A 13,868-nucleotide genomic window follows, 5' to 3' on the forward strand; every position below is an offset into this window, starting at 1 on the left:
GAGGGCATTGTGCACAGACATGACTGAAATAAGGGTTGCAGAGGAGAAGGGAGAATGAGGTGCAGGCTGGAGAAATGATCCAGTTTTGAAACTAGCGTGCAAGAGATTCTTGTTGTTCGCATATGGGAGGCGAACTCAAGTTCTTTGACGTGTACTAAGAGAATCGTTCGGCGATGGTCCTGTGCATTTATCTGAAAGCGAGAGAAAGGTTAAAGTGATTCAGAGAGCGTGTGGTCGCCATTGAGGAAGGGAAGGATTCCTTGGCACAGAACCTCACTGCCTATGGATGTTTGCTACTGTCTATGGTTTCTGAGCCCGTGTTTTCATCCTTTGACTCTTCTTCCTGGTGATGAAATCCAGCATCTCTGGGTTTGGGCCACCCATGCTCTGTGTGCGCATCGCAGAGCTCCAGATGGACCCTGTGGGATTGGGCCACCCGTGCTCTGTGTGTGCATCCAGTGGTCCAAGTGGACTCTGTGGGTTGGGGCCACCCATGCTTGGAATATACATCACAGGGGTCCAGGTGGACTCTGTGGTCAATCGTGCTCTGTATATGCATCACAGAGCCGCAGGTGGACTCTGTGGCCTGGGACCACTCATTCTCTGTGTGTGCATCGCAGTGGTCCAGATGGACTCCGTGGGCTGGGGTCACCCATTCTCTGTATATACATCACAGGGGTCCAGGGTGGTCTTTGTGGCCTGGACCTCTCATGCTCTGTATATGCATCACAGGGATCCAGTTGTATCCTGTGGGTTGGGGGGGGGGTCACCCTTGCTCTGTGTGTTCATCACAGGGGTCCAGGTGGACTCTGTGGGCTGGGGTGGGGGACACCCCTGCTCTGTGTTTGAATTATAGAGGTCCAGGTGGACTCCGTAGGTTGGGGGTCACCCATGGTCTGTATATACTTCACAGGGGTTCAGGTAGACTCTGTGTTCTTGGTCACCCATGTCCTCTGTATACATCACAGGGGTCCAGGTGGGCTTTGTATCCTAAGGAAGCACACACAGACTCTGCAGAAGAGAAGAGACGGATACTGTATATGTGTCAACTTCTGCAAATGGCCACTGGCAGGGCGCACGTGGCTTAAATCATAATTTTACATCATACGCTACACAATTCTAAAGAGGAGCTGAATAGACAACGAGAAATACCAAAAATTTTAGCGAAAAAAAATTGGTTGTCCGGTCTAAAGAAGGTGCTAGAGAAACCGGCCCTTATTCACACTGATTGGTTGATGCAAGGGATGTGGCGAGGGGGTACATCCTTGTTGGGAAACTGGGCATGGCTACATATGACATACATGCCTGGTTCAAGGGTGCAGCACTCTAAATAGCTTGGGAAGTAGCTTCCAGCCCCGCTGACAGTTGGTGCCATACACAAAGCGGGGATTGTGAATTAGGGTCAATCCAGCTATTGGTACAATAGAAGTAGAAATATGAAAGAGCTCAAAAGGAAGACGAATGATAGGAGGTTGGAAACACAAAGTAGAAATTAAAAAGCTTAAAAAATAAACATGAGAAATATGCAAAGTGGGAAACAAAGAAAATGAATTGGAGGGGGGCTGAACACCACAAAGAAAAATAGAGAAGGGTAGGAAACAAAGACAGGAATAGATATCAATCAAAACAAATATGAAAAATTGATAGCTTTAGAAACAAAGAGAAAATACTGGGAACCAATGAAAATAAAGTGGATAAATAGAGATGAGGTGATAAGAAATAAGTGAAACAGAAAAGTGTTGAAAACATAGAAGAGAAACATTAGTTTGAAGCAGAGAGGAATTAGGGAGAGTGGGAATAAAGAAGAGACGTAGACAAGGGTAGAAAACAAAGAGGAACTCAAGAAAAAAGAGAAACGGTAGTGGAGTAAGCATTAGAATTAGTGAAGGATTCAGAAGTTTGCGCTGAACACGTCTTTCTCTTCTACCTTAGGTGAAAAGATGACTCTGTCCATCTTCGCGCTGCTGACCCTCACTGTCTTCCTGCTTCTGCTGGCCGACAAGGTGCCCGAAACCTCCCTGTCCGTGCCCATCATCGTCAACTACCTGATGTTTACCATGATCCTTGTCACCTTCTCCGTCATCCTGAGTGTGGTGGTGCTCAACCTCCACCACCGCTCGCCTAACACGCACGCCATGCCACTGTGGGTGCGCAGGGTACGTATGCCTTCACCTGATGACGAGACAGTGTCACGCGAATGTCCAGCGCGTGTGAGGAGTGGATAGTCCATTATTGGTGTGGGCCCGTGTATGTGCGAATGTGGGGTTGTGTTGCACTGAGTGCATTTTGGAGGGTCATGTAGAGACAGGGTTAATGGGGCATCAGGAACAATGGCAGATGCTTGGACCTTCCAACAAACCATTTCACTTTTTTATGTATGTGCCCGCCATGTCCACCATTGTACGACCGAACAATTAAAGAAAAGCTAAAATGGGTCATGCACTGAAGGAAAACTGCCATCATATTTTTTATTTCAATTTTTTACAATTATTATCTAAAACAAATCTCCCAGGTTCTGGGCTCATCTTCTGATTGCAGAAAGTGCTCATCAGTTGCTTACGCAGCCTCTGGAAAACAAGCCAGCTTTCACACTTTTATTTGTCTTTGAAGAAGTTCCTGCCATAGAGGCGGGAACTGCTTTGTTGAATAAAACCTGCTGAATCTACATTGTACTGTGAAGATGGCAGGCCCCCCAAGATCTACTGACTATGCAGGTAGGCAATTTGAGATAAATATGTAGCTCCCTTCCTGACCTCCTTCTCTGGTCATGCCAGCTCCAGGGTACCCTTTGAAGCCGCTGCATGCTTTATAAATTATCAATAAAATTAAAACAAAAATATAAAAATTGCTTGAACTCAGTTCACAAATGTTTAATGCTGCTGCTCCCCACAAACATGAACGTAAAGTTTAGAAGAACCTTTCACTTTTGACTGCTTAACAGTATGTTGATGTTTTGAACACTGGTGTGCTGTCTGACTCTGTTCTGATACACTAGTCACTAACTGGCCTAAAAAACCCAGAAATTTAACATTCTCTCAGCCTCCTCCACACTCTTCTCCCCAACATGCTCCCTCATTCTTCCACAACTTGGCCACCACTCTCTCAAAAAATACCCATTGCATTTACTGTTCAATGCACTGTCATAAAACATGGAACACCCCTCTTATAGTAGCAGTTGTCTGTGTTGAAGCATGTTGGATTATTAGGGACAGCAATTTACGCTTGCTTTCTAGCACTTATCAGCTGACCATCTTGGGCAGCCATTTGCTGCCAGTGGCCATTGATAAATATTACCTCTCACCACCACATTTCTCTCCTCCCAGATCTTCATTCACCTCCTTCCTCGATACCTCCACCTGCAGAGGCCCAAACCTGAGCCTCCCCTGAAGATCGCGCCCTCCCCACTGCTGGGAAAACGCGAGACTGCTGTCAAAGCCACCAGGGCCAACGACGAATACTTCATCCGTAAACCGTGCAGCGACTTCATCTTTCCCAAACTCAACAGGTGAGTGACAAGTGAACCTGCAAACACAGTAAACAACTGATCAAAAGACAATGCAGACAGATTAGTGATTTGTCTTTCCTTTGAGAATATTACCCCGTAATGAATTTGTAAAATGCCATCTATTGAAGAACTCCGTGTGTCTTCAAAAGCTTATGAACTCCAATGTGGGTCTGTATTTTTTTCTATTCCTTTATTTCTATTGAAGTATTTTGATGAGAAGGAAGGCTGTTCTAACTACATATTTTTTATTCACATTGCAAGAAACTGCTTAGCAGTGCTGCATCAATACTGAATTAAAGTTGCTGTTACTCGAAAGCATCATATACAAACAAAGGAAATCAATAGAAGGTGACTATATAATGCCAATCAGAAAACTCCCTTCAACTGAGTCGCTAGCAGGCAAGCGGTCCATGAGGAAGAAGAGGGATGCTTGGCACTGTGCTGTCCTTATTACCATCTGGACCCTTGCAGAGTTACCATCCAGGCTTCTTTTATGATTGATGTTTTTCCTAAAAGAATTCCCAGTGCTTCCTTACTAAGAAACGCCCAGGACTTCTTAAAGAAGTGCAGCTGGGCTTTAACAGTCTGGCACTCTCAGGATTAGAAGATCTAGAATGTTTGTGCATGGATGTCAATTCTCTAAAATTCACATGTTATCTTTATGAATAATAAACTCTAGCTGGACTTTTAAACTAATTGAGAAAGCTCTGCCAACTTCACATTGATGTGTAAATCTCTGCCCCGCATGGTATATTGGTGCAGGGTATATTTAGGATTAGAGCTCACGATAACTTAGCACAACGAGGCTAAGATCATGGCAGCATATCAGTCACATGTATGAACACTAATTAGTAGAGTTCCACCTGTGCAGTACATTATCAACAATTGGAAGAGCCCCACCTTTGAGAGGCAAACCCCATCCCTTCCTGCACCAGAGGCCGCTACTCAGTGTACCTCATTATTAAAGGTTAGGGTACCACCCCTTAGAGAGTGGGTGGCTACGACGAGGCAGAATGAGGGAGCATGTGGGTGAGAAGGCGATTCAGTGGGTTGGTGAGTAAGTTGAATCTGTGATTCATAAAGTCGAATTTGTCTGGCATATCAAGAACAAAGTCAGACAACACAGAGTTATGGCTGAAAACTCTACGTGGAAATAAGCTGACAAGATTCATAGTAATGAGGTGCTACTTAGAGCATCAATCTTATGAATGACCCCTAAAAAGGTAATCATCCCGAAGAAAGGTCAATATGCATGCCGTTGAATCACGTTAAATCTGCGTAAAAAAACAAAAAAAAATCATAATGTAGAGATGATTAAGGTATTCACTGATGACCCTCTTGTGGGCAGTGGAAAATGTAATTCCTAATGAAAGTTTAATGCTTTGTTGTGGGATCAATTTCCTCAATTCCCCCCCCCCCCCATTGCCTTTAAGGCTGGCCACACCTCCATTCCACGAGAAGTATCTTTGCAAATGTGCACAATCAGCATTCAATCAGGATCAAGTCCCATAGGGTCCCTACCAAGGGATTCAGAGAGACCTAATCGCAGAATCCTATATAAAAAGACCTTAAAACCATAACAGAGTTCCATTGCCGTAGACCAGCATCTTCCCAACCACGCGGATACTTATTATGGTGACCATCAAATACTCAAGGACGTCTCTATCCAGATCAAAGCCAGCTCTTCAAAAACAATAAAAATGTTGATAAATCCTGACCTCACCAAACGTCCGCTCTGCCAACAAGAGCATCTCTATTCTTTCCAGCCCATATAGCACTGGGAAATATATTAAGTTGTCTCTAAGTGGGCTACCTGAACAGCCAGAGCAAAAGTCAAATGTAGCCCCAATGTGGAGAGAAATTGTGGGGGTCCCTTCCAGTACATATGGGGTGTTACACATGCTACTTCAGATCTACTTGGCCCTCAGCAAGTGGGCTCCCTATACCAAAAGAGCATAGCTGAAATGTAACCCTTGCTGTTGAAGTAATTGTGGGTGTCTTCACCAGTGCATCTGATGTAGGGTAAGTCAGGCCTCTAAGACCCTTGGCATCAGACATCCACACCGCATGAGCTGAACCAAAGCCCTTCCAAAGGCCTCAGTAGGCAGGTACCTCCAGTTTCAGAAATTATGCAGAAGGTAATGGATCACTCAATCTGTTTAAGGGCCCCTTGGGCATCCGTACTTTGTTTGTCCCTATTGCCACCAACACCTACAGCGCACCAATTACAAGAAGGAAAAAAGGGGCAGAGTGTTTTCAGTCACTGCGTCATACCTCTCCCCTAGATGTGTAGGTGGAGGTGAGATTAGAGAGAACTTGAGAACTTTTACTTTCAAGAGTTTTAAGAGCGTTGCAAAGGGATGCAAAGTTCTCTCCTCAAGAAGGAGTAAGGAATGGAACAAGGAAACGGATGAGGAGGTCATGTCCTCTCTTTGAAACACATGGGCAGCTAATCCTTTAGACAGGAGAGGTTGGATGAAGACTGATAGACCTGATGGTGGAGCGTCCAAAAATTCCAGCATCGGGTCTGCCATTGGGGCTGTGGCGATGCACCCCAAGTGGTGTTGACCCTCTACCCGATTCACTTTAGCAAGTCCATTACCATTTTCAAAAGCACCTCCTTTGTAGAGGACTGACATGCAAACTAACAGTGTCCAAGCTTTGTGAATCGGGCATCAGGTTGCAAACTCAACCAATGGGCAAGCATGCCATGTTTGAGGACACACAGAAAATTATTCCATGTTATGACATGATGTCGCTAGACCTACTTTACTTATCTCATAGGAAGTGACTTTGTCGAAAGATATGGCACAGGAAATGACACTAAAATGGATAAAGAACATCTGAAAGATACTTGAGGTCTAAACTTAATCCATATAAAAGATATATTAAACTTTAAAAACTGTAATTAAAGCATAGCTCAACTAAAGTATGTATGCTTACCAGATCACATTGTTTTAAAACAGAAATGCCTTGTAGCAATGGAGAGAGCTTCTCACACTAAGCACTGCATCACAACTGTGCCAGCTTTACCGTGCCAAGGGAGAAACACACTTGTCTGTGTAAACTCGCCTGTAAAATTCAGATGAAGGTAGAGTGTCTTTCCTGATATGATGCTTAACTGCTTTTTTAAGAGGAAGAGGCTTGTTCCACAAGAGTATTGTGGAGATATGGTTCTATGAAAGCCGTCTCTTTAAAACTACAGTGTGATCCCTCTAGGCTCAGCAGAATGGAGGGAAGAAACTTTCTTCTTTTTAAATCCATCTACTTGATAACTACTGGAATATGAAACTTCTTAAAATGTAATTTCTTTTACCTTCGATTCAGTAGTGTTGAATAGTGAACTTGGCATCAACATTCTTATTGTGCTTGAAGTATCAACTGAGTTTCTCTAAAACATATTAAAGAAGTCTGATATATATCCTTACAATACCTCAGTACTCTCTCTCTCCCTTTATCCTCTTAGCTCATCCCGTGCTCCACAATCTTCATACTGCTTCCTACCTCCTGCTGCTTCCTCTCACGCCTTCCACTTCTGCCCAAGTTGTGTTGTGTTGCAGTCTTCCAAACACATAAATGTGGATTGGAGGAATACTCGCACACAGTCTAAACCGCTGGCAGTCACTCTGTGTTGCATTCCAACCCATCGTCTTTTTAGACCTGAAGCCATTCAAGGCAGAGGCCCACCTTATACAAAACGGTACAGACCCTGCTGCTCATGGAGCAGTCCATCCCGCACTCCTATGCAAGATACCTACAGAAGGGAACACAATCAGCCCTAGACCGATTTCTGCTTTATTAAACCTTGTCGGTGAAGCTTGGATTCTATGGTGCTGCGAGCAAGGGACCAACATTCTCCCCAGGCTGGCGGAGAACCCGGTTGTAATCAGCAGGGTGGCGCTTAGTTCAGCGGCGCCCTGGCTCATTCCAACTTGCACCGCCATCAGCCCATCGGCAACATTGACCCTGCGGAGACGGCAGTCGTTTGGCAGTCGGACCTCCGAACTCTTAATTTGACGGTCAGACCACCAAACCGGCGGCAGTCATGACCGCCACAGCGAGTCTGGCAGTCTTTTGACCGCCAGACTCCCAATGAGGCCCTCTGTCACGGATGAAGACTGTGGGGGCATCACAAAGTACACTGGCCTTCTAATGTCTTATATTTAGGACTCCCGGTTTTATGGTATTTATTTTTTAAACATTCCTGTCTGTATTTATCCATATTTGTATTTTCACCATCATATTGATATTTATCCATATTTATTTTGTGTTTTGAGAATAAATGGAGTCATAGAATGGTATATGTCCACATTTAATTAACTTATAAACTTTCACTCATTCTTTAGCACCTGTCATGTTTTTTACCAAATTATGCAGCCAAATGTAGCAAAACACTACACCCACAGGTAACTATCAGCATTATACTACAAATATATTTTAACATATGCCTGTATTTAGGGAAATCTCATCCTGTGTTTTTTAAATACCCATGCTGTCTGTCTGTTCAGCTGTTGTCCTGGATTTCACAAAAGACAACATGGACAGTCACTCATAAGAAACACAATTGTTCAGTATTTTTCTGCTTTTAAAAACAAATACAGACAGGAAACCTATTGGTTTATGTCTGTATTTACCTGTGAAAATCTGTAAAAACGGAAAATTGAGAGCCTTACTCATATAATTTTTTTAGTGGATGTTCTTGGATGAATAGTACTGAAGTCCATATCCCAGTTTGTCGAGTGAACAAATTGCTCCTAGTGGCTGCATTATTTGCATTTCTGTTCCTTTTTTGACTGTTTTTCACAATTGCTCTACAGATTTTGCCTTCCCAGATTTAGACCCACATAATGCTTGTAGATGCTTGTAGGTGACTCTGTCCCCTTTAATTCTTGATCTAACACTGATTCGCAGTTCTCCTTTCTCCGCAGGTATCACATTGATCCGTTTTCCACAGATATGCGAAAGTTCATTGACGGTCCCAGCCACTGCCTGGTCCTACCACCAGACCTGAAGTCTGCGCTCACGGCGATCACGTATGTGGCCGAGCAGCTGCAGGGACAGGAGGACTACGATGCTGTGAGTTCAGTGGATAGAGGAATAGTAGATGGCAACTTGGGTGGTTGGTGGGACTGAGTGAAGTCTGGAGATGTGACCTGATGCACAAAACTCTGACGCCTGGAGAGAGATTGAGGATGAGAGGAAACGTATGTGCTGTTGTAAGTGCCAACCTGTAGCAAAGGCTAGGAATAAATAGAAAGGAGAGGAACACATGTCTGATTGTTCAGTGTTTGTACTTATAGACCTCATTCTCGCTCCACACACCAATTACTGTAAGCTCTGTCCGTCATCTGACAATGCAGGAAGCTACATTATACAAAAGACTGATAGATGGAATGCTGGAATTGATCTCAGCCACTGGTAATCAGTCGGTCCGCATCCCAATCTATTGTTATTTTGGAGAGCATGTCACTAAAGATTGCAGCCAGCTGTATACAAGTCAGTCTTGACCCTGCACCAATGTGAACAGTCCAGCCGGAACACCCCAGGACTGCTTTTGCCCTGATTAAGGCTCATCCATCAGGTATCGCTGGTTCCAGGGAGACACCTTGCATACCTGTCCTACCTAGGATTACACAAAAAATAAAAGTGATGGATGGAGAGGATGAATTAAGGTGAGGTGGCATGGTGGGCGTAAAATGATGGATTGGGATATCTCAAGTGATCGCCATTGGCTAAGATTAATTCAAGCATTCCACCCTCACTCTCATTTTTGTTACCCTAAGGAGGGTACTTTTACTATGTACTGCATGCAAGCAACAAATGCCTTGCATCCACATCTGATCAGAGCAGCTTGCTGTTGATTTGCGGACAAAGCTAGACCAACAGTGGAGGATGGGGTATTCCTTACTCTGGTGTCCACCTCTCTCCTGTTCCATACTTTTTGTTATAAACTTGTTTCTGTGTTGAATACTTCGGATGGTGATGGCTGCATATGTTCAATTCTGAAAGATGGGTGGGTTGTTTATGAATTTGTTGAGGAAAGCCTCACTGGAGGCCTTTTACAAGTGAATAGACTTTCCTTCTCCAACAAGCAATAAGCTGCAGACCAAAAATGGCCATCCCACAGAAACCCACAGTGGGTGGTGGGTAATTGGAAGTAACTGATGAACTTGAATAAAACAAAACCTTGGCCATGTTTGTGTCAGCCTGAATAAAACCAGCACTTACGGTAATGGACAGCTAAATCATATAAGTTAAAGGCCATCTATGCAAACAAAGCTTATCTTTGTTTGGTTGGGTTCCTATACAGTAGACTCCCAAAAAGCCCCACCTCCTGATTTTTGACAGTAGAACACACACCGTCCCATTTAAATCCACAAACCTATTGTCCACTTGAATATGCAGTTTCCGGATATAAACTAGACACATTTATGTGCATCACATGTCTTCTCTGTGCTTATTTGGTCACCACCTGTCCTGGAATGTCTGGACTACAAATGCCAAAAATGATCTGAGATGAGGGTGGAAAGCCTCCATGGTTTGAAAGAAGCACAACCCCACCACTGCGAACACTTGCTGACCAGATGTCCAGATACGAGGGATAGCGGGTAATTCACCCACATAACTGGTAACCGACTACAACATTATCGGAAGGTGAAAGGCAGTAGAACATAGATTCCTATAACAGTACAGTGAGCCTACTGTCAAAAGACATTATGAATTAGTGGAAACGGGGTGCACTACGTGCAGCTAGACAGGAAAGGAAGGTCAGCATTAATCCAAACAGTATGTCACTTAGACCGTCTTCCCTATTGAAAGATCCCCACCTACCTAAGGAGAGCCATTTTGGTGTCTCCCTTCACGACATTGAATGTTTGCAATGTGGGTGCCATGTTTCAAAGTGTTGAATTGCCTTTTCGCCAAACTTTTTTGTATTGAGAAAATAAATTCCCTAGGTCTCAATCCAAAAATTAAATGGCCCTGAACATGCGTGGAGTTTTCTCCTAACACTGGGGGCTGTTTTACATTTTCCCAGCCAGTGCTGCCATGTCTCGTGTGGCAGACATCGTCGGTAAAGAAGTGATGATCATCCCACCCTAGATATGACTAACACTCTGACCTCACATCCTTTTGGCGGACGGGCCATCAGATCGTAGGTTTACACTGGCAGTGCCAGCAATGGTTCTGCTGGCCTAAACTTGGTGCTTCATCTGACTCAAAAATGAGCTGGGAAACCATGAGATTGATTGGGCAACAGGGCTGCCAGTTCTCAGTGGTCCTCACACCCCGCTGAATTCTATATCAGGCCCTGTACCCCACCAACAATGCTCTTGGCCATTCTTTGCATTGTTACTCCTATAAAGGTTATAATACAACAATACCTTTGAGGTCCAGCCTTAACATATTTTGATAATGCAGGACCATATCTCTGTACAACAAACTCCTGCCCAGTTTGCATATTAGGCCCTGTATTCCATCCAGTCTCCTTGTCCACATAGTAACAAAGTCTGTGTGCAGGATGTAGCAATCCCCACACCTTTCATGCAGTCATCCTGCCCTCAGAGTTTACACCAGATACTGTCCTGTCTGGATCACCACCACATTGACGAAGCTTTGCTTCAGGAGACCCACCACACTAACCCATGCACCTAATTTTATAGCCAAGTGGAGTGGGCATGGCGTACTTGCCGCCTAATCTCCTGTGCCAGGAGAACATATATACTTATTAAACGGGGCACCTCCTTTTGTCTACTAGAGGAGGTCAATGACCGTCAAGTTTGATTCTCTATTGTACAGGACATTACATACGGTAAGCCTGTGACTTTTGCAAACGTTCACAGTCCAAATGCAGACATTCCTGAGGTTGTGGAACCAATGTCTGCATCTAACATCTCAATCCATCCGTTGGGGTGGAGACTTCACCTGACTTGCGCACACCCGTTTGCCACCCAGTGTAACGCTCCCTGATGAGCAATCATAACTAGTGGATGCCTGGAGGAGACGTCGCCCTACCCTACCCTTAGAAAAGGCGGACACATATCTTCGGGCCATGGCTCTTGGTCACAACTGGATTTCTGGCTAAAAAAAAGAAACAAAAACGTTTGTTCCAAGGTTCGGTCTAAAGTTCTAAATGAATCCCCAGAGGACCACTTGATGCTTAAGTATGCTTAGCAAGGAGCAACAGAAATCAAAGGTGACAGAAAGTAAGAAGATAGATGTATTGCCATCATTGGTCCTAGGGGATAAAAAACCTACTTACCTGTCATTAGGGTTCTACAGCGTCAGCTTAAAGATGTTGTTGTCAAAGAGAAAATACTCTTCTCAGATCTCTGGGCCTGTACGAAGGTTTTAGCCAATACCCACAGGAGTAAGGAATATACTCACCACTTTCCTGGAACTTGTGAACCTTATCCTGGTTGGGTTTGCAAACTTGTCTTCTTTGTTCCCATCTTACATGACATGGCCTCTTCTGTTCCAGTTGGATGGACCACCTGTTCCACCCCAGAGAGTTTTCTGCAGCAAAGGAAAGCACATCCAAGACTGAGCAGAGCTCAAGGGTCTAGCTCGGGCAGCAAGAGGAGAGTGGGTAAATCCAAGCCCTTGAGTTTGTAGAAGAGAGAGACCATAGTTGTGCACCTGAGTGCCTTGACATTGAAGAGGCAGCCAAAGGAAGTCCTTTCTCAGAGAAACACCTCTACTACAGGCTTCTGACTGCAGCCTGCCATTCATAGGACAGATGGCTGCATCAGACAGGAAGCTGGTGCCATTCTTACAGAACTCAAATAGAAGAGCCAAGAAACTTCTATCAAGACCGCCGAAGCTGCTGCCACCAGCATACCGCCAGTGCTGGCCGCCCTATTAGGAGTTTTCCGCTGGGCCAGCGGATGAAAACAGTGTTTCTGGCCACTGGCCCAGTGGAAAACTCACCACCACATTGACACCGGTTCGTAATCGAGCTGGTGGCAATGTTGTGGTGTGCATTGGGTGCAAAAGCACCCGTTGCGCATTTCACTGCCTGTAATTCGGGTAGTGAAATGTACAAAGGGGCTGTCCATGGGGGTCACTCGGGGTCTTCTGAGTTTTTGAGCATCACCTAGAAGTTGGCTCTTAAATGGGGAGTACTGTACACATATCATTTTTGACATGTTAATCCCACCGGTGGAGGAACTGGGCACAAAATCAAAAGGAGGCACAATTAGGACTCCAGTCATAACCATTGCAGTTCAAAAACAGGTGCAAAATATCAATTTTATGGAAAAGCTAGCATAAGAAAGGAAAAATGAAAAATATTTTTAAATGTTGCAATATTTGGCATTGTAATGCATGGCTCATAACCTTGATGCCTTTGGATTCTTGTAAGGTCATTCTGCCCTCTCTCCTCTCTCCAGCTGAAGGAGGACTGGCAGTACGTGGCCATGGTGGTTGACCGGCTCTTCCTATGGACCTTCATCGTCTTCACCAGCCTGGGCACTCTCGCCATCTTCTTGGACGCCAGTTTCCACCACCCGCCTGATGTTGCGTTCCCATGAGTGATACCATCCATCGCAAGATTGAAACCCCCCCCCCCCACCTCTCATGTACAGCTATGAACTCAGGGGGCTCATCAATTTACAACCTTGGTGCTGACGATCAGTAATTCTGCCTGGAAGGGGCTAATCGTGTCATGATGGACAGCTGGCGGTTGCTACCGGGGGGTCCCAGTAGCGACCCTCAATATTTAATGATTCAAGTGCCTGGGTATTTTCGCCCTGGAGTGAAGGCACTTGCAGAGGCTAACACGCATTTTTACTACAAGTTTGATACTCAAACAGAAGCACATGCCTTTATTTAATTATTATTATTATAAAACGATTTTAAATAAACAGGAAACTATTCACAGACCGCCTTGGGTTCATTTGTACGTCTTCTTTGTGTTGTGAATACATTCTAGAGTCGGTGCCATGGCAAGCTCAGAAGTTAAGTAGGGGTAAGTTTGAGTAAATATATTATTGTGCCAGAAGATGCCACAAAGACTGCCTTTGTTATCTGATTCAATTTGAAGTGTTGGTTTGCTAGCACACAAACAGCACACAGAGGATGTATTCTTCTCTGGTGAACTGCAGTGAGGAGAAACCCACATCAAGTCTCACTTTCTTTTATCAGAATCAAAGGTGTGCTGCCCCCTCTGTACCTCTGAGTTCCTATCCATTAGTGTAATGGGGCTACAAAGCACCTCCTGTGCCCATCTAGAATCTGGATAGGAATAGATGGTTTCACCTTGTGAGTGAGACATATGAACACCACTCTAGAAGGAGCCCATCAGAAAGATGGTCAGGCTGAAGGCACCTAAACTCAAACCGTAACCCACTGAAACTCCTAACGA

General features: G+C 44.6%; 1 protein-coding gene across 1 annotated transcript in view; it reads left to right on the forward strand.

The window, feature by feature from the left end:
• Positions 1–13,384, forward strand: part of CHRNB1 (cholinergic receptor nicotinic beta 1 subunit) — a 46,623-nt gene extending 33,239 nt beyond the window's left edge. The window contains exons 8-11 of the mRNA XM_069215590.1: positions 1,933–2,156; positions 3,324–3,505; positions 8,434–8,581; positions 12,895–13,384. Of these exons, the coding sequence (XP_069071691.1) occupies positions 1,933–2,156; positions 3,324–3,505; positions 8,434–8,581; positions 12,895–13,035 (695 nt within the window). The 3' untranslated portion in view covers positions 13,036–13,384. The remainder of the gene's footprint in view (positions 1–1,932; positions 2,157–3,323; positions 3,506–8,433; positions 8,582–12,894) is intronic.
• The last annotated feature ends 484 nt before the right edge of the window (positions 13,385–13,868 follow it).

The sequence above is a fragment of the Pleurodeles waltl genome, chromosome 12 (assembly GCF_031143425.1).
Source record: "Pleurodeles waltl isolate 20211129_DDA chromosome 12, aPleWal1.hap1.20221129, whole genome shotgun sequence".
NCBI lineage: Eukaryota > Metazoa > Chordata > Amphibia > Caudata > Salamandridae > Pleurodeles > Pleurodeles waltl.